General features: G+C 47.9%; 1 protein-coding gene across 7 annotated transcripts in view; it reads left to right on the plus strand.

The window, feature by feature from the left end:
• tpte (transmembrane phosphatase with tensin homology) overlaps positions 1–24,964 on the plus strand; it is a 45,821-nt gene extending 20,857 nt beyond the window's left edge. For 5 of the 7 annotated variants that reach the window (XM_038965459.1, XM_038965463.1, XM_038965461.1 and 2 more), the window contains 12 exons: positions 163–226; positions 500–564; positions 2,634–2,694; positions 2,944–3,025; positions 13,543–13,631; positions 18,017–18,078; positions 18,193–18,273; positions 19,250–19,355; positions 22,297–22,394; positions 22,885–22,980; positions 23,280–23,350; positions 23,493–24,964. In XM_038965459.1, the coding sequence (XP_038821387.1) occupies positions 163–226; positions 500–564; positions 2,634–2,694; positions 2,944–3,025; positions 13,543–13,631; positions 18,017–18,078; positions 18,193–18,273; positions 19,250–19,355; positions 22,297–22,394; positions 22,885–22,980; positions 23,280–23,350; positions 23,493–23,595 (978 nt within the window). In that variant the 3' untranslated portion in view covers positions 23,596–24,964. Of the gene's footprint in view, positions 1–162; positions 227–499; positions 565–2,633; positions 2,695–2,943; positions 3,026–13,542; positions 13,632–18,016; positions 18,079–18,192; positions 18,274–19,249; positions 19,356–21,918; positions 22,003–22,296; positions 22,395–22,884; positions 22,981–23,279; positions 23,351–23,492 lie in introns of those variants that run through there. The other 2 variants (XR_005472540.1, XM_038965464.1) reach the window with 2 other exon arrangements.
• The last annotated feature ends 377 nt before the right edge of the window (positions 24,965–25,341 follow it).

The following is a 25,341-nucleotide window of genomic DNA, read 5'->3' on the forward strand; positions in this document are numbered from 1 at the left end:
TATACAAGCTGAGTACCGATCAGAGAAAGGATGTGTACAAACGGATATGGACTCGTGCTCCGACCCTCCTGTGCTCGGAGCACGGTATTATGCATTTTGAGAAACACCCAAAGTATCCATGATCCTCATATAACCTCTACCCTCTGACCTCTCTCCTGTCAGGTGTCTGAGAACAAGCGTCGCTACCAGAAAGACGGCTTTGACCTGGATCTCACCTACGTCACAGGTTATCTCTCTCTCTCTCTCACACACACACACACACACACACACACACACACACACACACACACCTGACCCTGACCTACGTCACAGGTTATATCTCTCTCACACACACACACCTGACCCTGACCTACGTCACAGATGAGCTGTTTTAAATTAAAGACTAATGTTAGGAATGTATCATGAATGTTTATAGTATATTCCATATGAGTGGCACTTTATAGCTCCTCTCATCTCTCCCTCTTCTTCTCTCGTCCTCCATCTCTACTCCTCTCTCCAGATCGTGTCATTGCCATGTCGTTCCCTTCCTCTGGGAAACAAGCCCTCTACAGAAACCCCATCAGGGTAAGCCTTGTACAGAAACCCCCGTCAGGGTAAGCCCTGTACAGAAACCCCCGTCAGGGTAAGCCTTGTACAGAAACCCCCGTCAGGGTAAGCCCTGTACAGAAACCCCCGTCAGGGTAAGCCCTGTACAGAAACCCCCGTCAGGGTAAGCCTTGTACAGAAACCCCCGTCAGGGTAAGCCTTGTACAGAAACCCCCGTCAGGGTAAGCCCTGTACAGAAACCCCCGTCAGGGTAAGCCCTGTACAGAAACCCCCGTCAGGGTAAGCCTTGTACAGAAACCCCCGTCAGGGTAAGCCTTGTACAGAAACCCCCGTCAGGGTAAGCCTTGTACAGAAACCCCCGTCAGGGTAAGCCCTGTACAGAAACCCCCGTCAGGGTAAGCCCTGTACAGAAACCCCCGTCAGGGTAAGCCCTGTACAGAAACCCCCGTCAGGGTAAGCCCTGTACAGAAACCCCCGTCAGGGTAAGCCCTGTACAGAAACCCCCGTCAGGGTAAGCCCTGTACAGAAACCCCCGTCAGGGTAACTGTTATGAGAATTTCATTATCAATGTTCATAAACTTTAATTAATCTACTCAGTCTGCAACCCAGAGTTTGTAAGGTTCTGGTTTAAATGAAACAGTCCCAGTTTACAATAGTCAAAATGTTTATTCACGAGAGCTCTAAAATCAAAAGTGCAAACACAGTCTTTATAACACACACAAACAAGTTCAAATCTTAAACTACGCCTTGCTCAGACAGTCTGTGTTTTTCCACTACACAGATACATTGTTTAATCTACAACATGTTTCATAATTCTCTGCAAGTCTAACACGGAACCCAAACCGACTGCGCGCGTGCGCCATCGTGCGCTATCGTGCATAAATGTATTTTGCCCCCCCCCCACACCAAACGCGATCACGACACGCAGGTTAAAATATCAAAACAAACTCTGAACCAATGACATTAATTTGGGGACAGGTCGAAAAGCATTAAACATGTTTAGCAATTTAGCTAGTTAGCTTGCTCTTGCTAGCTAACGTTAATTTGTCCTATTTAGCTAGCTTGCTGTTGCTAACTAATTTGTCCTGGGATATAAACATTGAGTTGTTATTTTACCTGAAATGCACAAGGATCTCTACTCCGACAATTAATCCACACATAAAACGGCCAACCGAATCGTTTCTAGTCATCTCTCCTCCTTCAAGGCTTTTTCATCGTTTAAATTATATGGTGATCGCATCTAAACTTTCATTGTATTACCACGACTACCGGCAAAACAGTTCGTCTTTCAATCACCCACGTGGGTATAACCAATGAGGAGATGGCACGTGGGTACCTGCTTCTATAAACCAATGAGGAGATGGGAGAGGCAGGACTTGCAGCGTGATCTGCATCAGAAATAGGAATGACTTCTATTTTAGCCCTTGGCGTCGCAGACGCTCGTTGGCGCGCGAGCAGTTTGGGTGCAATAATTGAATAACATAGATTTCTAAATTTATTTTGCAACGCAAGTGGTGTAGTCAGCCTGTAACAGTTTCTCCCCTCCACGGATGGAGACAGAATGTCCTGTAAGGAACACAGTAGTCCAGCTTGTCTGTCGATAGCTCCTCTTATCATTTGTTTCACACTTGCACCCTGTTTACATACTAACAAGGAACAAAAAGATCCTTGTTCTAATTGACTAAAACTACACACATCATCAGATTATAATTTTATGATTCTAATACATTTCATACAATTATATGGTTTCAGGGTGGAATATTTTTTTTTGTCATCTTAACATATATAAATCATTTAGTCATTATCTTAACATTACCTTAAACATATAAATCATGTGAATTTCTATTATCAGTAACACACACTATAGTGGAGGTTCTGATATTGTCAATAGGGAACTTGACTCCTAAAGGTCAGTAATATCGCCTCTCTCCCTGATCCTCTCATGAGGTGGCTAGGTTCCTAGACACACATACACACACACACCATGACTCCTAAAGGTGGCCAGAGAGGATAAAGGGCCAGATATCAGTTAGTTGTTTAGAGAATAACCAAATTATATAATATCTCTTCTCTCTCCTCTCTGTCAGGAAGTGGCCAGGTTCCTAGATGCCAAACATGAAGACCACTACAGAGTATACAACCTATGCAGTAAGTACACACTACTTCCAGTGTACTACAGAGTATACAACCTCTGCAGTAAGTACACACTACTTCCAGTCTACTACAGAGTATACAACCTCTGCAGTAAGTACTCATTACTTCCAGTCTACTACAGAGTATACAACCGCTGCAGTAAGTACTCATTACTTCCAGTGTACTACAGAGTATACAGTCCATGTAGTCTGTGTGAGGAGAGGGTGGGGAACCATTTCTGACATGTTGCTGTTTGTTCTTCAGGTGAGAAAGGTTACGACCCCAAGTTCTTCCACTACAGAGTAGAGAGGGTGTTTATCGACGACCACAACGTGCCTTCGCTGGAGTGAGTACACCCTGCCGTGTGTAGAGTACACCCTGCCGTGTGTAGAGTACACCCTGCCGTGTGTGTAGAGTACACCCTGCCGTGTGTAGAGTACACCCTGCCGTGTGTAGAGTACACCCTGCCGTGTGTAGAGTACACCCTGCCGTGTGTGTAGAGTACACCCTGCCGTGTGTAGAGTACACCCTGCCGTGTGTGTAGAGTACACCCTGCCGTGTGTGTAGAGTACACCCTGCCGTGTGTGTAGAGTACACCCTGCCGTGTGTAGAGTACACCCTACCGTGTGTGTAGAGTACACCCTGCCGTGTGTAGAGTACACCCTACCGTGTGTGTAGAGTACACCCTGCCGTGTGTAGAGTACACCCTACCGTGTGTAGAGTACACCCTACCGTGTGTGTAGAGTACACCCTGCCGTGTGTAGAGTACACCCTACCGTGTGTGTAGAGTACACCCTGCCGTGTGTAGAGTACACCCTACCGTGTGTGTAGAGTACACCCTGCCGTGTGTAGAGTACACCCTGCCGTGTGTAGAGTACACCCTGCCGTGTGTAGAGTACACCCTGCCGTGTGTAGAGTACACCCTACCGTGTGTGTAGAGTACACCCTGCCGTGTGTGTAGAGTACACCCTGCCGTGTGTAGAGTACACCCTGCCGTGTGTAGAGTACACCCTGCCGTGTGTAGAGTACACCCTACCGTGTGTGTAGAGTACACCCTGCCGTGTGTAGAGTACACCCTGCCGTGTGTAGAGTACACCCTACCGTGTGTGTAGAGTACACCCTGCCGTGTGTAGAGTACACCCTGCCGTGTGTAGAGTACACCCTGCCGTGTGTAGAGTACACCCTGCCGTGTGTAGAGTACACCCTACCGTGTGTGTAGAGTACACCCTGCCGTGTGTGTAGAGTACACCCTGCCGTGTGTAGAGTACACCCTGCCGTGTGTAGAGTACACCCTGCCGTGTGTAGAGTACACCCTGCCGTGTGTAGAGTACACCCTACCGTGTGTGTAGAGTACACCCTGCCGTGTGTAGAGTACACCCTACCGTGTGTAGAGTACACCCTACCGTGTGTGTAGAGTACACCCTGCCGTGTGTAGAGTACACCCTACCGTGTGTAGAGTACACCCTACCGTGTGTGTAGAGTACACCCTGCCGTGTGTAGAGTACACCCTGCCGTGTGTAGAGTACACCCTGCCGTGTGTAGAGTACACCCTGCCGTGTGTAGAGTACACCCTACCGTGTGTGTAGAGTACACCCTGCCGTGTGTGTAGAGTACACCCTGCCGTGTGTAGAGTACACCCTGCCGTGTGTAGAGTACACCCTGCCGTGTGTAGAGTACACCCTGCCGTGTGTGTAGAGTACACCCTGCCGTGTGTGTAGAGTACACCCTACCGTGTGTGTAGAGTACACCCTACCGTGTGTGTAGAGTACACCCTGCCGTGTGTGTAGAGTACACCCTACCGTGTGTGTAGAGTACACCCTGCCGTGTGTGTAGAGTACACCCTACCGTGTGTGTAGAGTACACCCTGCCGTGTGTGTAGAGTACACCCTACCGTGTGTGTAGAGTACACCCTGCCGTGTGTGTAGAGTACACCCTACCGTGTGTGTAGAGTACACCCTGCCGTGTGTGTAGAGTACACCCTACCGTGTGTGTAGAGTACACCCTGCCGTGTGTGTAGAGTACACCCTACCGTGTGTGTAGAGTACACCCTGCCGTGTGTGTAGAGTACACCCTACCGTGTGTAGAGTACACCCTACCGTGTGTGTAGAGTACACCCTGCCGTGTGTGTAGAGTACACCCTGCCGTGTGTAGAGTACACCCTGCCGTGTGTGTGTGTAGAGTACACCCTACCGTGTGTAGAGTACACCCTACCGTGTGTGTAGAGTACACCCTGCCGTGTGTGTAGAGTACACCCTGCCGTGTGTGTAGAGTACACCCTGCCGTGTGTGTAGAGTACACCCTGCCGTGTGTGTAGAGTACACCCTGCCGTGTGTGTAGAGTACACCCTACCGTGTGTAGAGTACACCCTGCCGTGTGTGTAGAGTACACCCTGCCGTGTGTGTAGAGTACACCCTGCCGTGTGTGTAGAGTACACCCTACCGTGTGTAGAGTACACCCTGCCGTGTGTGTAGAGTACACCCTGCCGTGTGTGTAGAGTACACCCTGCCGTGTGTGTAGAGTACACCCTACCGTGTGTGTAGAGTACACCCTACCGTGTGTAGAGTACACCCTACCGTGTGTGTAGAGTACACCCTGCCGTGTGTGTAGAGTACACCCTGCCGTGTGTGTAGAGTACACCCTGCCGTGTGTGTAGAGTACACCCTGCCGTGTGTGTAGAGTACACCCTACCGTGTGTAGAGTACACCCTGCCGTGTGTGTAGAGTACACCCTGCCGTGTGTGTAGAGTACACCCTGCCGTGTGTGTAGAGTACACCCTGCCGTGTGTAGAGTACACCCTGCCGTGTGTAGAGTACACCCTGCCGTGTGTAGAGTACACCCTACCGTGTGTAGAGTACACCCTGCCGTGTGTAGAGTACACCCTGCCGTGTGTGTAGAGTACACCCTGCCGTGTGTAGAGTACACCCTGCCGTGTGTGTAGAGTACACCCTACCGTGTGTGTAGAGTACACCCTGCCGTGTGTAGAGTACACCCTGCCGTGTGTGTAGAGTACACCCTGCCGTGTGTGTAGAGTACACCCTACCGTGTGTAGAGTACACCCTGCCGTGTGTAGAGTACACCCTACCGTGTGTGTAGAGTACACCCTACCGTGTGTGTAGAGTACACCCTACCGTGTGTAGAGTACACCCTGCCGTGTGTGTAGAGTACACCCTGCCGTGTGTGTAGAGTACACCCTGCCGTGTGTGTAGAGTACACCCTACCGTGTGTAGAGTACACCCTGCCGTGTGTGTAGAGTACACCCTACCGTGTGTGTAGAGTACACCCTACCGTGTGTGTAGAGTACACCCTACCGTGTGTGTAGAGTACACCCTACCGTGTGTGTAGAGTACACCCTGCCGTGTGTGTAGAGTACACCCTGCCGTGTGTGTAGAGTACACCCTGCCGTGTGTGTAGAGTACACCCTGCCGTGTGTGTAGAGTACACCCTGCCGTGTGTGTAGAGTACACCCTGCCGTGTGTGTAGAGTACACCCTGCCGTGTGTGTAGAGTACACCCTGCCGTGTGTGTAGAGTACACCCTACCGTGTGTGTAGAGTACACCCTGCCGTGTGTGTAGAGTACACCCTGCCGTGTGTGTAGAGTACACCCTGCCGTGTGTGTAGAGTACACCCTGCCGTGTGTGTAGAGTACACCCTGCCGTGTGTGTAGAGTACACCCTACCGTGTGTGTAGAGTACACCCTGCCGTGTGTGTAGAGTACACCCTGCCGTGTGTGTAGAGTACACCCTGCCGTGTGTGTAGAGTACACCCTGCCGTGTGTGTAGAGTACACCCTGCCGTGTGTGTAGAGTACACCCTGCCGTGTGTGTAGAGTACACCCTGCCGTGTGTGTAGAGTACACCCTGCCGTGTGTGTAGAGTACACCCTGCCGTGTGTGTAGAGTACACCCTGCCGTGTGTGTAGAGTACACCCTGCCGTGTGTGTAGAGTACACCCTGCCGTGTGTGTAGAGTACACCCTGCCGTGTGTGTAGAGTACACCCTGCCGTGTGTGTAGAGTACACCCTGCCGTGTGTGTAGAGTACACCCTGCCGTGTGTGTAGAGTACACCCTGCCGTGTGTGTAGAGTACACCCTGCCGTGTGTGTAGAGTACACCCTGCCGTGTGTGTAGAGTACACCCTGCCGTGTGTGTAGAGTACACCCTGCCGTGTGTGTAGAGTACACCCTGCCGTGTGTGTAGAGTACACCCTGCCGTGTGTGTAGAGTACACCCTGCCGTGTGTGTAGAGTACACCCTGCCGTGTGTGTAGAGTACACCCTGCCGTGTGTGTAGAGTACACCCTGCCGTGTGTGTAGAGTACACCCTGCCGTGTGTGTAGAGTACACCCTGCCGTGTGTGTAGAGTACACCCTGCCGTGTGTGTAGAGTACACCCTGCCGTGTGTGTAGAGTACACCCTGCCGTGTGTGTAGAGTACACCCTGCCGTGTGTGTAGAGTACACCCTGCCGTGTGTGTAGAGTACACCCTGCCGTGTGTGTAGAGTACACCCTGCCGTGTGTGTAGAGTACACCCTGCCGTGTGTGTAGAGTACACCCTGCCGTGTGTGTAGAGTACACCCTGCCGTGTGTGTAGAGTACACCCTGCCGTGTGTGTAGAGTACACCCTGCCGTGTGTGTAGAGTACACCCTGCCGTGTGTGTAGAGTACACCCTGCCGTGTGTGTAGAGTACACCCTGCCGTGTGTGTAGAGTACACCCTGCCGTGTGTGTAGAGTACACCCTGCCGTGTGTGTAGAGTACACCCTGCCGTGTGTGTAGAGTACACCCTACCGTGTGTGTGTGTAGAGTACACCCTACCGTGTGTGTGTGTAGAGTACACCCTACCGTGTGTGTGTGTAGAGTACACCCTACCGTGTGTGTGTGTAGAGTACACCCTACCGTGTGTGTGTGTAGAGTACACCCTGCCGTGTGTGTAGAGTACACCCTGCCGTGTGTGTAGAGTACACCCTGCCGTGTGTGTAGAGTACACCCTACCGTGTGTGTAGAGTACACCCTACCGTGTGTGTAGAGTACACCCTACCGTGTGTGTAGAGTACACCCTACCGTGTGTGTGTGTAGAGTACACCCTACCGTGTGTGTGTGTAGAGTACACCCTGCCGTGTGTGTAGAGTACACCCTACCGTGTGTGTAGAGTACACCCTACCGTGTGTGTAGAGTACACCCTACCGTGTGTGTAGAGTACACCCTGCCGTGTGTGTAGAGTACACCCTGCCGTGTGTGTAGAGTACACCCTACCGTGTGTGTAGAGTACACCCTACCGTGTGTGTAGAGTACACCCTGCCGTGTGTGTAGAGTACACCCTGCCGTGTGTGTAGAGTACACCCTGCCGTGTGTGTAGAGTACACCCTGCCGTGTGTAGAGTACACCCTGCCGTGTGTGTAGAGTACACCCTGCCGTGTGTGTAGAGTACACCCTGCCGTGTGTGTAGAGTACACCCTGCCGTGTGTGTAGAGTACACCCTGCCGTGTGTGTAGAGTACACCCTACCGTGTGTGTAGAGTACACCCTGCCGTGTGTGTAGAGTACACCCTACCGTGTGTGTAGAGTACACCCTGCCGTGTGTAGAGTACACCCTACCGTGTGTGTAGAGTACACCCTGCCGTGTGTGTAGAGTACACCCTGCCGTGTGTGTAGAGTACACCCTGCCGTGTGTGTAGAGTACACCCTGCCGTGTGTGTAGAGTACACCCTGCCGTGTGTGTAGAGTACACCCTGCCGTGTGTGTAGAGTACACCCTGCCGTGTGTGTAGAGTACACCCTGCCGTGTGTGTAGAGTACACCCTGCCGTGTGTGTAGAGTACACCCTGCCGTGTGTGTAGAGTACACCCTGCCGTGTGTGTAGAGTACACCCTGCCGTGTGTGTAGAGTACACCCTACCGTGTGTGTAGAGTACACCCTGCCGTGTGTAGAGTACACCCTGCCGTGTGTGTAGAGTACACCCTGCCGTGTGTGTAGAGTACACCCTGCCGTGTGTAGAGTACACCCTGCCGTGTGTGTAGAGTACACCCTGCCGTGTGTGTAGAGTACACCCTGCCGTGTGTGTAGAGTACACCCTGCCGTGTGTGTAGAGTACACCCTGCCGTGTGTGTAGAGTACACCCTACCGTGTGTGTAGAGTACACCCTGCCGTGTGTGTAGAGTACACCCTACCGTGTGTGTAGAGTACACCCTGCCGTGTGTAGAGTACACCCTGCCGTGTGTGTAGAGTACACCCTGCCGTGTGTGTAGAGTACACCCTGCCGTGTGTGTAGAGTACACCCTGCCGTGTGTGTAGAGTACACCCTGCCGTGTGTGTAGAGTACACCCTGCCGTGTGTGTAGAGTACACCCTGCCGTGTGTGTAGAGTACACCCTGCCGTGTGTGTAGAGTACACCCTGCCGTGTGTGTAGAGTACACCCTGCCGTGTGTGTAGAGTACACCCTGCCGTGTGTGTAGAGTACACCCTGCCGTGTGTGTAGAGTACACCCTGCCGTGTGTGTAGAGTACACCCTACCGTGTGTGTAGAGTACACCCTGCCGTGTGTAGAGTACACCCTGCCGTGTGTGTAGAGTACACCCTGCCGTGTGTGTAGAGTACACCCTGCCGTGTGTGTAGAGTACACCCTGCCGTGTGTGTAGAGTACACCCTGCCGTGTGTGTAGAGTACACCCTGCCGTGTGTGTAGAGTACACCCTGCCGTGTGTGTAGAGTACACCCTGCCGTGTGTGTAGAGTACACCCTGCCGTGTGTGTAGAGTACACCCTGCCGTGTGTGTAGAGTACACCCTGCCGTGTGTGTAGAGTACACCCTGCCGTGTGTGTAGAGTACACCCTGCCGTGTGTGTAGAGTACACCCTGCCGTGTGTGTAGAGTACACCCTGCCGTGTGTGTAGAGTACACCCTGCCGTGTGTGTAGAGTACACCCTGCCGTGTGTGTAGAGTACACCCTGCCGTGTGTGTAGAGTACACCCTGCCGTGTGTGTAGAGTACACCCTGCCGTGTGTGTAGAGTACACCCTGCCGTGTGTGTAGAGTACACCCTGCCGTGTGTGTAGAGTACACCCTGCCGTGTGTGTAGAGTACACCCTGCCGTGTGTGTAGAGTACACCCTGCCGTGTGTGTAGAGTACACCCTGCCGTGTGTGTAGAGTACACCCTGCCGTGTGTGTAGAGTACACCCTGCCGTGTGTGTAGAGTACACCCTGCCGTGTGTGTAGAGTACACCCTGCCGTGTGTGTAGAGTACACCCTGCCGTGTGTGTAGAGTACACCCTGCCGTGTGTGTAGAGTACACCCTGCCGTGTGTGTAGAGTACACCCTGCCGTGTGTGTAGAGTACACCCTGCCGTGTGTGTAGAGTACACCCTGCCGTGTGTGTAGAGTACACCCTGCCGTGTGTGTAGAGTACACCCTGCCGTGTGTGTGTGTAGAGTACACCCTGCCGTGTGTGTGTGTAGAGTACACCCTACCGTGTGTGTGTGTAGAGTACACCCTACCGTGTGTGTGTGTAGAGTACACCCTGCCGTGTGTGTGTGTAGAGTACACCCTGCCGTGTGTGTGTGTAGAGTACACCCTGCCGTGTGTGTAGAGTACACCCTGCCGTGTGTGTAGAGTACACCCTGCCGTGTGTGTAGAGTACACCCTGCCGTGTGTAGAGTACACCCTACCGTGTGTAGAGTACACCCTACCGTGTGTAGAGTACACCCTACCGTGTGTAGAGTACACCCTACCGTGTGTGTAGAGTACACCCTACCGTGTGTGTAGAGTACACCCTACCGTGTGTAGAGTACACCCTACCGTGTGTAGAGTACACCCTACCGTGTGTAGAGTACACCCTACCGTGTGTAGAGTACACCCTACCGTGTGTGTAGAGTACACCCTACCGTGTGTGTAGAGTACACCCTACCGTGTGTGTAGAGTACACCCTACCGTGTGTGTAGAGTACACCCTACCGTGTGTGTAGAGTACACCCTACCGTGTGTGTAGAGTACACCCTACCGTGTGTGTAGAGTACACCCTACCGTGTGTGTAGAGTACACCCTACCGTGTGTGTAGAGTACACCCTACCGTGTGTGTAGAGTACACCCTACCGTGTGTGTAGAGTACACCCTACCGTGTGTGTAGAGTACACCCTACCGTGTGTGTAGAGTACACCCTACCGTGTGTGTAGAGTACACCCTACCGTGTGTGTAGAGTACACCCTACCGTGTGTAGAGTACACCCTACCGTGTGTAGAGTACACCCTACCGTGTGTAGAGTACACCCTACCGTGTGTGTAGAGTACACCCTACCGTGTGTGTAGAGTACACCCTGCCGTGTGTGTAGAGTACACCCTGCCGTGTGTGTAGAGTACACCCTGCCGTGTGTGTAGAGTACACCCTGCCGTGTGTGTAGAGTACACCCTGCCGTGTGTGTAGAGTACACCCTGCCGTGTGTGTAGAGTACACCCTGCCGTGTGTGTAGAGTACACCCTGCCGTGTGTGTAGAGTACACCCTGCCGTGTGTGTAGAGTACACCCTGCCGTGTGTGTAGAGTACACCCTGCCGTGTGTGTAGAGTACACCCTGCCGTGTGTGTAGAGTACACCCTACCGTGTGTGTAGAGTACACCCTACCGTGTGTGTAGAGTACACCCTACCGTGTGTGTAGAGTACACCCTACCGTGTGTGTAGAGTACACCCTACCGTGTGTGTAGAGTACACCCTACCGTGTGTGTAGAGTACACCCTACCGTGTGTGTAGAGTACACCCTGCCGTGTGTGTAGAGTACACCCTGCCGTGTGTGTAGAGTACACCCTGCCGTGTGTGTAGAGTACACCCTGCCGTGTGTGTAGAGTACACCCTGCCGTGTGTGTAGAGTACACCCTGCCGTGTGTGTAGAGTACACCCTGCCGTGTGTGTAGAGTACACCCTGCCGTGTGTGTAGAGTACACCCTGCCGTGTGTGTGTAGAGTACACCCTGCCGTGTGTGTGTAGAGTACACCCTGCCGTGTGTGTGTAGAGTACACCCTGCCGTGTGTGTGTAGAGTACACCCTGCCGTGTGTGTGTAGAGTACACCCTGCCGTGTGTGTAGAGTACACCCTGCCGTGTGTGTAGAGTACACCCTGCCGTGTGTGTAGAGTACACCCTGCCGTGTGTGTAGAGTACACCCTGCCGTGTGTGTAGAGTACACCCTGCCGTGTGTGTGTGTAGAGTACACCCTGCCGTGTGTGTGTGTAGAGTACACCCTGCCGTGTGTGTGTGTAGAGTACACCCTGCCGTGTGTGTGTGTAGAGTACACCCTGCCGTGTGTGTGTGTAGAGTACACCCTGCCGTGTGTGTGTGTAGAGTACACCCTGCCGTGTGTGTGTGTAGAGTACACCCTGCCGTGTGTGTGTGTAGAGTACACCCTGCCGTGTGTGTGTGTAGAGTACACCCTGCCGTGTGTGTGTGTAGAGTACACCCTGCCGTGTGTGTGTGTAGAGTACACCCTGCCGTGTGTGTGTGTAGAGTACACCCTGCCGTGTGTGTAGAGTACACCCTGCCGTGTGTGTAGAGTACACCCTGCCGTGTGTGTAGAGTACACCCTGCCGTGTGTGTAGAGTACACCCTGCCGTGTGTGTAGAGTACACCCTGCCGTGTGTGTAGAGTACACCCTGCCGTGTGTGTAGAGTACACCCTACCGTGTGTGTAGAGTACACCCTACCGTGTGTGTGTGTGTAGAGTACACCCTGTGGTAGTCGTGACAATTGTGTCGGCCGGGAACTCTCTCGGAAGGTTAAAAAAAGGGTGACGTTTTGATGACGAAGTAGTCCTAGGTCGGGGGAGCAGAAGCAAGTTCCTGTATGTTTCCCCTATCGCACCGTGTGTTAGTCATAAAGCAGAGACCACCGCTTTTACCAGAGAGAGCCCGCTTCCTATCTGCTTGAGAAACCTGTACAACACGCTTGGTTGTATATTATCCGTTTGGATGTCGGAGGAGACGGACAGACATCTCCCCATCTTTACAACCATTGAATTAATACGTTTTTAACATTCAAGTTTTACAATCTAAGGCGTCACCAAGTAATTTAGTACCAACATTTTTTCCACCTCTCCCACACTGACTTTACAAAATTCAAACTTGCAATGCAATGTTTTTTTTTATGCATGAATACGATGTATCTCTGTTTGTTGTTGGCATTTCTGTCCTAAGTTTGCCCACTTTGCCAATGAAGTCATTATTAAAACAATTGGCAACATCAAAAAGTTTTGATAAATAAGCCATCGGATTCGATAAAAGATTAAGTTTATTTTTTCTTTCTGCCCATAATTTCATTTAAAGTCATTTTTGTTCCCATTTGTTCTTTATATCACTGATCTTGGTAATAATTTATTCTTCTTTTTGTTGAGTTTAGTCACACCATTTCTCAGTTTTCCAGGAAGTCAGCCAGCCAGTTATTCAACACTCCTTTTGCCCATCTCTTTCTCTCTTTCAACCACACAGGTTTTCAATTCCTCATCAATCCATGGAGCCTTAACAGTTCTAACAGTCCGTTTCTTAATAGGTCCATTTTCTATTACATTTTTTATCAATAACTGGAAAAAAACTATTTCATAAATGTATCAAGTGCTGCGTCTGGATGCTCCTCATTCACATCAGACCAACACATATTTGTTTATCTTCAACATCGGAATCAGTACAAACAGTTTTGCATGATCTCTTATACACTATATTAGGCCCCGCCTTTGGAACTTTGGTTTTCCTAGATATGGCTACTATATATGGTCACTACATCCTGTTGGTATGAATACAGGAACTGTCAGTTTTGGGAGGGAGAGTGGTCAATGAGGAGGACCTTCCTTCAGAGCAGGAGGGACTTGTTCTTTTCTATCAAACAGTTTGACGTGTGTGTGTTCATCTCAGGGACATGCTGAAGTACACTGCCGGTGTGAGAGAGTGGATGGCAGCTGATCCCAACAACATCATTGCCATACACTGTAAAGGAGGAAAAGGTAACTACTACGCCATCTACTGGTAATCTACTGTAGTAGCAGCCAGCTGTAATAATGTTGTTTAGCAACTAAACTGACATGTTGCGCAATTATGGATTAACACTGGGTTGGCTTAGATTCTTTTACAAACAATATAGCTGTGATAACGTGATAGTAGTATGTAGCTGTGATAACGTGATAGTAGTATGTAGCTGTGATAACGTGATAGTAGTATGTAGCTGTGATAACGTGATAGTAGTATGTAGCTGTGATAACGTGATAGTAGTATGTAGCTGTGATAACGTGATAGTAGTATGTAGCTGTGATAACGTGATAGTAGTATGTAGCTGTGATAACGTGATAGTAGTATGTAGCTGTGATGATAACGTGATAGTAGTATGTAGCTGTGATGATAACGTGATAGTAGTATGTAGCTGTGATAACGTGATAGTAGGATGTAGCTGTGATAACGTGATAGTAGGATGTAGCTGTGATGATAACGTGATAGTAGGATGTAGCTGTGATGATAACGTGATAGTAGTATGTAGCTGTGATGATAACAGGATGTAGCTGTGATAACGTGATGGTAGCATGTAGCTGTGTTAACAGGATGTAGCTGTGATGTTAACAGGATGTAGCTGTGATGATAACAGGATGTAGCTGTGATAACATGATAGTAGTATGTAGCTGTGATGTTAACAGGATGTAGCTGTGATGATAACAGGATGTAGCTGTGACGTTAACAGGATGTAGCTGTGATGTTAACAGGATGTAGCTGTGATGATAACAGGATGTAGCTGTGATAACATGATAGTAGTATGTAGCTGTGATGTTAACAGGATGTAGCTGTGATGATAACAGGATGTAGCTGTGACGTTAACAGGATGTAGCTGTGATGATAACAGGATGTAGCTGTGATGATAACAGGATGTAGCTGTGATGATAACAGGATGTAGCTGTGTCAGAGCATGACATTTCTCTTTCACGCTGAGTGGTTATGGAAAGGGAGAGAGCTGGAAAGATTTTATGTACATTGAGGAACTATTGTCATTTTCAATGGATGTAAAAACAGACTTTGTTTAATTGAGGTGAAGAAAACATTACTTTGAGAAGCTCCACAGGTCATTAGTGGTGGTGCGTTAAGCCAATCAGAAATACTATCAGATGCCCAAATGGGCACATTTTATATGCCGACATTTATGCGCAGGCCAGGTAGCCTATAGGACTACTTCTATGTGTAATCAGGCCAGGTAGCCTATAGGCCTACGTAGATGTGTAATCAGGCCAGGTAGCCTATAGGACTACGTAGATGTGTAATCAGGCCAGGTAGCCTATAGGCCTACGTAGATGTGTAATCAGGCCAGGTAGCCTATAGGCCTACGTAGATGTGTAATCAGGCCAGGTAGCCTATAGGCCTACGTAGATGTGTAATCAGGCCAGGTAGCCTATAGGCCTGCGTAGATGTGTAATCAGGCCAGGTAGCCTATAGGCCTGCGTAGATGTGTAATCAGGCCAGGTAGCCTATAGGACTACGTAGATGTGTAATCAGGCCAGGTAGCCTATAGGCCTACGTAGATGTGTAATCAGGTGTGTGTCCTTTCTCAACACTGACAGGAGCGATCCAAATAAAAGACTGACTAAATTACCAAAACTCGTAAATTGAATAAAATAAACCAAAACTTGTTTCTTACAAGTGTAGCATAGGTTGCATGCTCTGTAAACAACGTGTCCACTCTGACAATCACCATGGTAACAGACTGGAGTAATAATATATTGAATGGATTAACAGACATGACCGTAACAGACATGACCGTAACAGACATGACATGACCGTAACAGACATGACCGTAACAGACATGACCGTAACAGACATGACCGTAACAGACATGACCGTAACAGACATTTGTAGATTAGAAATGAACGGTAAGATACACTATCTATACAATATATGTGGATAAAAACCTATTTCAGCCACACGTTGCTGACAGGTGTATAAAATCTAGCACAGAGAAATGTAATCTCCATAGACAAACATTGGCAGGAGAATGGGCTGTACTGAAGAGCTCAGTGACTTCAACGTGGCACCGTCATAGGATGCCACCTTTCCAACGAGTCGGTACGTCACATGACCGCTCTAGCAGGGCAGACCTTGGCAACTGTAAACACTGTTATTGTGAAGTGGAAACGTCTAGGACCAAAACGTCTCGGCCGCGAAGTGGTCGGCCACACAAGCTCACAGAACGGGGCCGCTGAAGTGGGTAGCGTGTTAAAACCCGTCTGTCCTCGGTTGCAACTCTCACTACCGAGTTCCAAACTGCCTCTGGAAGCAACGTCAGCACAAGAACTGTTCATTCAGAAGGTTCATGAAATGGGTTTCCGTGGCCGAGCAGCCGCACACAAGCCTAAGGTCACCATGCGCAATGCCAAGCGTCGGCTGGAGTGGTGTAAAGCTCGCCGCCATTGGAATCTGGAGCAGTGTAAACGCGTTGTCTGGAGTGATGAATCACGCTTCACCATCCGACAGACGAATCTGGGTTTGGCAGATGCCAGGCGAACGCTACCTGCCCTAATACATTGTGCAAACTGTAAAGTTTGGTGGAAGAGGAATAATGATCTGGGGCTGTTTTTCATGGTTCGAGCCCCTTAGTTCCAGTGAAGGGAATTCTTAACACTACAGAATACAATGACATTCTAGACGATTCTGTGCTTCCAACTTTGTGGCAAAAGTTTAGGGAAGGTCCTTTCCTGTTTCAGCTTGACAATGCCACCTTGCACAAAGCGAGGTCCATACAGAAATGGTTTGTCGAGATGTGGAAGAACTTGACTGGCCTGCACAGAGCCCTGACCTCAACCCCATCGAACACCTTTGGGATGAATTGGAACACCGACTGTGAGCCCAACATCAGTGCCCGACCTCACTAATGCTCTTGTGGCAGAATGGAAGTAAGTCCCCACAGCAATGTTCCAACATCTAGTGGAAAGCCTTCCCAGAAGAGTGGAGGCTGTTATAGCAGCAATGTTCCAACATCTAGAGGAAAGCCTTCCCAGAAGAGTGGAGGCTGTTATAGCAGCAATGTTCCAACATCTAGTGGAAAGCCTTCCCAGAAGAGTGGAGGCTGTTATAGCAGCAATGTTCCAACATCTAGTGGAAAGCCTTCCCAGAAGAGTGGAGACTGTTATAGGAGCAATGTTCCAACATCTAGTGGAAAGCCTTCCCAGAAGAGTGGAGGCTGTTATAGCAGCAATGTTCCAACATCTAGTGGAAAGCCTTCCCAGAAGAGTGGAGGCTGTTATAGCAGCAAATGGGGGACCAACTCCATATTAATGACTTCCCAGAAGAGTGGAGGCTGTTATAGCAGAAAATGGGGGACCAACTCCATATTAATGACTTCCCAGAAGAGTGGAGGCTGATATAGCAGCAGGAGGGGGACCAACTCCATATTAATGACTTCCCAGAAGAGTGGAGGCTGTTATAGCAGCAGAAGGGGGACCAACTCCATATTAATGACTTCCCAGAAGAGTGGAGTCTGTTATAGCAGCAAATGGGGGACCAACTCCATATTAATGACTTCCCAGAAGAGTGGAGGCTGGTATAGCAGCAGAAGGGGGACCAACTCCATATTAATGACTTCCCAGAAGAGTGGAGTCTGTTATAGCAGCAAATGGGGGACCAACTCCATATTAATGACTTCCCAGAAGAGTGGAGTCTGTTATAGCAGAAAATGGGGGACCAACTCCATATTAATGACTTCCCAGAAGAGTGGAGTCTGTTATAGCAGCAAATGGGGGACCAACTCCATATTAATGACTTCCCAGAAGAGTGGAGGCTGTTATAGCAGCAAAGAGGGGACCAACTCCATATTAATGACTTCCCAGAAGAGTGGAGGCTGTTATAGCAGCAAATGGGGGACCAACTCCATATTAATGACTTCCCAGAAGAGTGGAGTCTGTTATAGCAGAAAATGGGGGACCAACTCCATATTAATGACTTCCCAGAAGAGTGGAGGCTGTTATAGCAGCAGAAGGGGGACCAACTCCATATTAATGACTTCCCAGAAGAGTGGAGGCTGTTATAGGAGCAGAAGGGGGACCAACTCCATATTAACGCTTAGCAGGGGTCCACATACGACTTCAAAAAATCTTGGTCGACCAACAGTCTAAAAAATCGACCAGTCCACTAATTGGGGTCAGCCCTATTGTTTACGTTTGTTTACCAACATTGGAGTGAAACAAGCTTATATTTTGGGTTCTGATGAGGTACGACAGTTAAGATCATGAGGCATTTAAAAGTAATATTCTTCAAGAATCAATGTTTTACATTTCAATCATTTGAATAAGTCCAAAACATGGCTGAAGCAACTGAAGATAGCCCCTTTTTTAACAGTGGCGTGTGTGTGTTCCTACAGGACGTACAGGAACTCTGGTGTGTACCTGGCTGATTGACAGTGACCAGTTTGAGAGCGCTCAGGTAGGGCAATAGCTGAAATTGTTCAGGTATTTCAGCATAACACTTAAACAGTTTAACACAAAAAAAGCACCACTCCCAGAGCACCAGGGGATAACATGGTTTATATACCTACAGGACAGCTTGGACTACTTCGGGGAGAGGAGAACCGATAAGAGCCGCAGCTCCAAGTTCCAGGGAGTGGAGACCCCGTCTCAGGTACACGGATATATGACTTAACTCACGCTTAGTGTCTGGTACATTGGGGCTGCGTTTACACAGGCAGCCCAATTCTGATCTTTGTGAGGGAAAATAAAAGATGACAAATTAGTGATAACAAGAACAGAATTGGGCTGCCTGTGTAAAACACAGTTATAGACATAAAGGTGGTGCATAGTGTTACTCAACAAGGCCACAGGTAACATTTGGGTCCAAAACCTGGGCCATGCAATGTTTGATAAGGCAGTTTCATGGCGCCGATCTACTTTGGCACCTTACCTGCTAGCCCGGCCTGAAGAGCGGTGGCCTCGGGCTAGCCCGGCCTGAAGAGCGGTGGCCTCGGGCTAGCCCGGCCTGAAGAGCGGTGGCCTCGGGCTAGCCCGGCCTGAAGAGCGGTGGCCTCGGGCTAGCCCGGCCTGAAGAGCGGTGGCCTCGGGCTAGCCCGGCCTGAAGAGCGGTGGCCTCGGGCTAGCCCGGCCTGAAGAGCGGTGGGCGGCCTGAAGAGAGGTGGCCTCGGGCTAGCCCGGCCTGAAGAGCGGTGGCCTCGGGCTAGCCCGGCCTGAAGAGCGGTGGCCTCGGGCTAGCCCGGCCTGAAGAGCGGTGGCCTCGGGCTAGCCCGGCCTGAAGAGCGGTGGCCTCGGGCTAGCCCGGCCTGAAGAGCGGTGGCCTCGGGCTAGCCCGGCCTGAAGAGCGGTGGCCTCGGGCTAGCCCGGCCTGAAGAGCGGTGGGCGGCCTGAAGAGAGGTGGCCTCGGGCTAGCCCGGCCTGAAGAGCGGTGGCCTCGGGCTAGCCCGGCCTGAAGAGCGGTGGCCTCGGGCTAGCCCGGCATGTCTCTGTATGTGTGTGTTTTTGTTTTGCGTGTGTGTTACAGAGCATGTAGATGGGTTACTATGAGGTGACGATGGTGTGTGTGTGTGTGTGTGTGTGTTACAGGGTTACTATGAGGTGACGATGGTGTGTGTGTGTGTGTGTTACAGAGCAGGTACGTGGGTTACTATGAAGTGATGAAGACTAAGTTCAACCGACAACTTCCTCCAGAACAGAGCCTGAAGATCAAGAGCATCCGCATCAACTCCATAGCAGGTTTGATTGAATATCTGTCCACTATAATAACATCCACTCCATAGCAGGTTTGATTGAATATCTGTCCACTATAATAACATCAACTCCATAGCAGGTTTGATTGAATATCTGTCCACTATAATAACATCCACTCCATAGCAGGTTTGATTGAATATCTGTCCACTATAATAACATCAACTCCATAGCAGGTTTGATTGAATATCTGTCCACTATAATAACATCCACTCCATAGCAGGTTTGATTGAATATCTGTCCACTATAATAACATCCACTCCATAGCAGGTTTGATTGAATATCTGTCCACTATAATAACATCAACTCCATAGCAGGTTTGATTGAATATCTGTCCACTATAATAACATCCACTCCATAGCAGGTTTGATTGAATATCTGTCCACTATAATAACATCAACTCCATAACAGGTTTGATTGAATATCTGTCCACTATAATAACATCAACTCCATAGCAGGTTTGATTGAATATCTGTCCACTATAATAACATCCACTCCATAGCAGGTTTGATTGAATATCTGTCCACTATAATAACATCAACTCCATAGCAGGTTTGATTGAATATCTGTCCACTATAATAACATCCACTCCATAGCAGGTTTGATTGAATATCTGTCCACTATAATAACATCCACTCCATAGCAGGTTTGATTGAATATCTGTCCACTATAATAACATCAACTCCATAACAGGTTTGATTGAATATCTGTCCACTATAATAACATCAACTCCATAGCAGGTTTGATTATTCGATAAAAACGGCTTCACCATAAAACATTATTGAGGATAAAACACAATTTAGCCCATTGTTGTCCTCTGAAAAGAGATAATACACTGTTTTGATTGGGAAATGCATATTAACATACATTTTTGTCCCTGCGTCATTTCTCCGTCAATACTCCATATTTTGGAGTGAAATTTGTCACACCATCTGAGAACGTAATTCCCTAAAGGACCAGCAGATGGCGCTGCTGTCCACTTGTTAGTATACATTTTTAAAGGAGGGGAATAATATTTTGCATGTTCCATAGGGACATTATGAAGTAACGGTGGCGTTTCTTGGGAGATTATCTACAGTGACACTAGAATCACAGAGAAAATTATAAAAAATACTTCCCATTGGAATATTTGAGGAAGGTGTTGTTGATTTTGAATTAAACCTCATCTTTTCCCTGCTATCTTTTACATACAAAAAATTAAGGAAAGTGTTTTATTTTTCATTCCATTTGTACAAATCATGGAATTTGTCTTCCACTTTGACATTAGAGTATATTGTTAAATAGTACATTTAATAATCCCACTTTGTAACATAATGTGTAAAAAGTCAAGCGGTGTGAATACCTTCTGAAGGCTTTGTAGTTGCTAACTAGGTTAACATGTGTCATAGATGACTTGCTCGGACGAGACGTGAACCCACTAGCCTGGCTAGCTAGCTAATCAAACCGGCAATGCTCTAAAATTACAATAGCATATGCCACTACAGTGTCATTAAACAGAACTTTATAGCTACCGGTATGTCTATTCTTACCTTGATCATCATTTTGCTACTCTTTGGCCATATCTCCAATGTATTATTTGGAGTCTCATTTAAAATCAGGCGTATCAGTGTCCAGGCAATGTTGTTCTGCCTCAGGACTACCTGGCCTGATGACTCCTTGCTGTCCCCAGTCCACCTGGTCGTGCTGCTGCTCCAGTTTCAACTGTTCTGCCTGCAGCTATGGATCCCTGACCTGTTCACCGGACATGCTACCTGTCCCAGACCTGCTGTTTTCAACTCTCTAGAGACAGCAGGAGCGGTAGAGATACTCTGAATGATCGGCTATGAAAAGCCAACTGACATTTACTCCTGAGGCGCTGACCTGTTGCACCCTCGACGACCACTGTGATTATTATTATTTGACCATGCTGGTCATTTATGAACATTTGAACATCATGGCCATGTTCTGTTATAATCTCCACCTGGCACAGCCAGAAGAGGACTGGCCACCCCTCATAGCCTGGTTCCTCTCTAGGTTTCTTCCTAGGTTCTGGCCTTTCTAGGGAGTTTTTCCTAGCCACCGTGCTTCTACACCTGCATTGCTTGCTGTTTGGGGTTTTAGGCTGGGTTTCTGTACAGCACTTTGAGATATCAGCTGATGTAAGAAGGGCTATATAAATACATTTGATTGATTCTGTACTAGTGTGGCTGTTGACTTATGTTGCAGCATCTTAACCTGGTTTTTGTCCTCGCATTCTGGCAATGGTGTAATTGATAAACAACTTATTGAACTGCAAACGGCAGGTGATGAGACCACACTTTAGTCTGCCATTGACAGCCATGTTCTTTTTATGCCATTTTCCAAATAGTTATAATTTCACTGACTTTCAAAAGGCCACTCTAATGTTTGGTGGCAGGACGTGTGCTATTTTCATCCCTGCTGCAACACAAGACAAGCTATTAACCCTTTTAGAATGACAGATTGTTGAATGAGAATCCTTTCCTCCCCTCTGTGTTCTAGGTGTGGGTAAAGGGAACCGTAGTGAGAATCATTTCCCCCCTCTGTGTTCTAGGTGTGGGTAAAGGGAACGGTAGTGAGAATCATTTCCCCCCTCTGTGTTCTAGGTGTGGGTAAAGGGAACGGTAGTGAGAATCCTCCCCCCCCCCCCCCCCCTCTGTGTTCTAGGTGTGGGTAAAGGGAACGGTAGTGAGAATCCTCCCCCCCCCCCCCTCTGTGTTCTAGGTGTGGGTAAAGGGAACGGTAGTGAGAATCCTCTCCCCCCTCTGTGTTCTAGGTGTGGGTAAAGGGAACGGTAGTGAGAATCCTCTCCCCCCTCTGTGTTCTAGGTGTGGGTAAAGGGAACGGTAGTGAGAATCATTTCCCCCCTCTGTGTTCTAGGTGTGGGTAAAGGGAACGGTAGTGAGAATCATTTCCCCCCTCTGTGTTCTAGGTGTGGGTAAAGGGAACGGTAGTGACTTGAAGGTGAAGATCATTGTAAAGAAGAAGCTGGTGTTCCTGTGTGTCTGTGCCAAACAAGAGAACTGCACGGTGAGGCACACACACTGATTGATATATTGATCTGTCCCAGGTGTTTTCCTCATGTATTAAATTATATATTGATCTGTTCCAGGTGTTTTCCTCGTGTATTAAATGATATATTGATCTGTTCCAGGTGTTGTCCTCGTGTATTAAATGATATATTGATCTGTTCCAGGTGTTGTCCTCGTGTATTAAATGATATATTGATCTGTCCCAGGTGTTTTCCTCGTGTATTAAATGATATATTGATCTGTTCCAGGTGTTTTCCTCGTGTATTAAATGATATATTGATCTGTTCCAGGTGTTGTCCTCGTGTATTAAATGATATATTGATCTGTCCCAGGTGTTTTCCTCGTGTATTAATCTGTTCCAGGTGTTGTCCTCGTGTATTAAATGATATATTGATCTGTTCCAGGTGTTGTCCTCGTGTATTAAATGATGTATTGATCTGTTCCAGGTGTTGTCCTCGTGTATTAAATGATGTATTGATCTGTCCCAGGTGTTTCCTGATGCTGGTAACAACTCGGTGGTGATCAGCCTGCAGGAGGGGCCTGTTGTCAACGGTGACGTTAAGGTCATGTTTGAGTCCTCTGCTGTGAGTACCTGTGGATGGGGGGGAAGAATTTATACGTGACACGAGTACCTGCTTTCAGGGGAATACTTTAGACGTAACACAACTAACTGGAGCTTGTATTTGGGGGAAGAATTTAAACGTAACACAACTGATGAAAGCTGCTATTAAGGAGAACATTTTAAAAGTCATTGGAAGCTGGTGTTAAGGAACATATTTAAAATGTAACAGATACAATTCACTCTCTCATAGCCCTTTTGGTGTGTGTGTTTTATCTTCAGTATATTGGCTTCTAATACTGCTTCCTTTATCTTCCTCTCCAGGGTCTCCCTAAAGGATATGAAGACTGTCCTTTCTACTTCTGGTTCAACACCTCCTTTATAGAGAACAACAGGTAGGCTGTCTGTAGGAATGCGCCCTGATACGGCAACGACACAAGGCCGTTTCTAATGCTGCTGTACTTCAGTCTTTTAAAACCCTGTGTGTTTAATGCCTTGTTCTCTGTCCTGTATTCTCCCCCCCCCCCCCCCTCCCAGACTGGTCCTGTCTAGAGAAGAACTGGACAACCCCCACAAAGCCAAGACCTGGGATCTCTACAAGGAGGACTTTGGAGTCACCCTGTCTTTCTCTGAACCATGACCTTTGACCCCTGTCCAACTCTGAGCCCTTATCCCTGATAACAAACCTGTCTGTGTACCAAATAGCACTTTATATAGTGCACTGTCAGACCAGAGCCCCCATGGGGCCTGTATAAAGCTAAAGTACTGTATAGAGAATAGGGTACCATTTTGAGATTCATGCCTTCTCTGACCCCTTGATAGTCCTGTCAGACCAAAGGGTCTGCACCTCCTGAACTAGCCAAAAAGACACTCCACTACCAGAAATGACTGGCTATGTCCCAATCATCTATCCTTTCTCCTAGAGTGTGCACTCGTTCACTTCCTTTCTTATCATTTGATAAGTACTGGTAGAATACATATGGTAGAAACTCCCACCAATCCAACTCGGGGAAGCAGCGAAGGTGTCTACACCTTTATAGGAGAAAGGTGATTTATTATTGGGACAGAGTCCCTGGTGTCTGTTTGCACTGAGCCATTAGACCTGTATTAGGTTACCATTAGACCTGTATTAGTTTACCATTTAGTCCACTGAGCCATTAGACCTGTATTAGTTTATCATTAGACCTGTATTAGTTTATCATTAGACCTGTATTAGTTTACCATTAGTCCTCTGTGGTTATTAGACCTGTATTAGTTTATCATTAGACCTGTATTAGTTTATCATTAGTCCTCTGTGGTTATTAGACCTGTATTAGTTTATCATTAGACCTGTATTAGTTTATCATTAGACCTGTATTAGTTTATCATTAGTCCTCTGTGGTCAAATCTGTGGATTTCCTTTTTTACATTTTATACGTTTCTGTTTAAAAAAAAGGGATCATTTGGATGTGAGGGGTGTTCATTACTAAAACCTTAAAGATGATTGTTGTGGAGACCTTGGAAGATTTATGGGCCAGTTTCCCGGACATAGATTAAGCCTAGTCCTGGACTAAACAGCTATTTAAATTGAAAGTGTTTTTTTAGTCCAGGACTAGGATAATCTGAAACCAGGCTTATAAATGTAATTTTGAATTTTCTATGCTAATTTTCTCCTGTCAATCCAAAGGGGTATACTACAGAGCAAGATCTATAAATTAGCAAACTAAACTTAAATATTTTTGAAATAACTTTGTATTTTTTGTATAATTTTTTTTGTAAGGATAAACTTGAAATAGGCATGGTCGAATTGACTCAACAACCAAAAACACATTTCTGAGTTTAACTTTCTTAATGAATCAGAAAATCAATAGATATTTCTTGTTGTTTATCAGTTAGCTGGCTAACTTGTTGATCCTGCATTGTAGCAGAGCCCTCTAGATAGTTACTGTGCTGTAGGTGAGGAGGACTGGGGTTCTATTTCACTAAAATATCAGTGTATTCCAACTTAAAATAAACATTTCCATTTGTCATGTTGTGTTTTTTCTTCATATTTTACTCAAATTATACTGGTACATATTGTAGATGACAAAGGATTTAAGGGCCGGATTCAATCCGTTTGACGTTTTGTCGGCACGTTTTAAAGGCAATTTTCCCGCGTTCACAGAGACCACATTCACGGTAAACGCAGCATATGTCGGCTCAATGGGAAACGTCAATCTCGCTATTTTTAAGTTTACTGTCAATGTCCAGTCTCAACAGGCATGGTAATGAATTGTACATGTTGTCATTTCTGTAATATAAAGACTTGATGATCAGTAATGACTATACAACTAGAATTATACCCGTATCACAACTTTACAAAACTCAGATTCTTCGGTTGAAGGGTTCTGTTTGTAAATGCATTCCC

The sequence above is a fragment of the Salvelinus namaycush genome, chromosome 26 (genome assembly GCF_016432855.1).
Source record: "Salvelinus namaycush isolate Seneca chromosome 26, SaNama_1.0, whole genome shotgun sequence".
Lineage (NCBI taxonomy): Eukaryota > Metazoa > Chordata > Actinopteri > Salmoniformes > Salmonidae > Salvelinus > Salvelinus namaycush.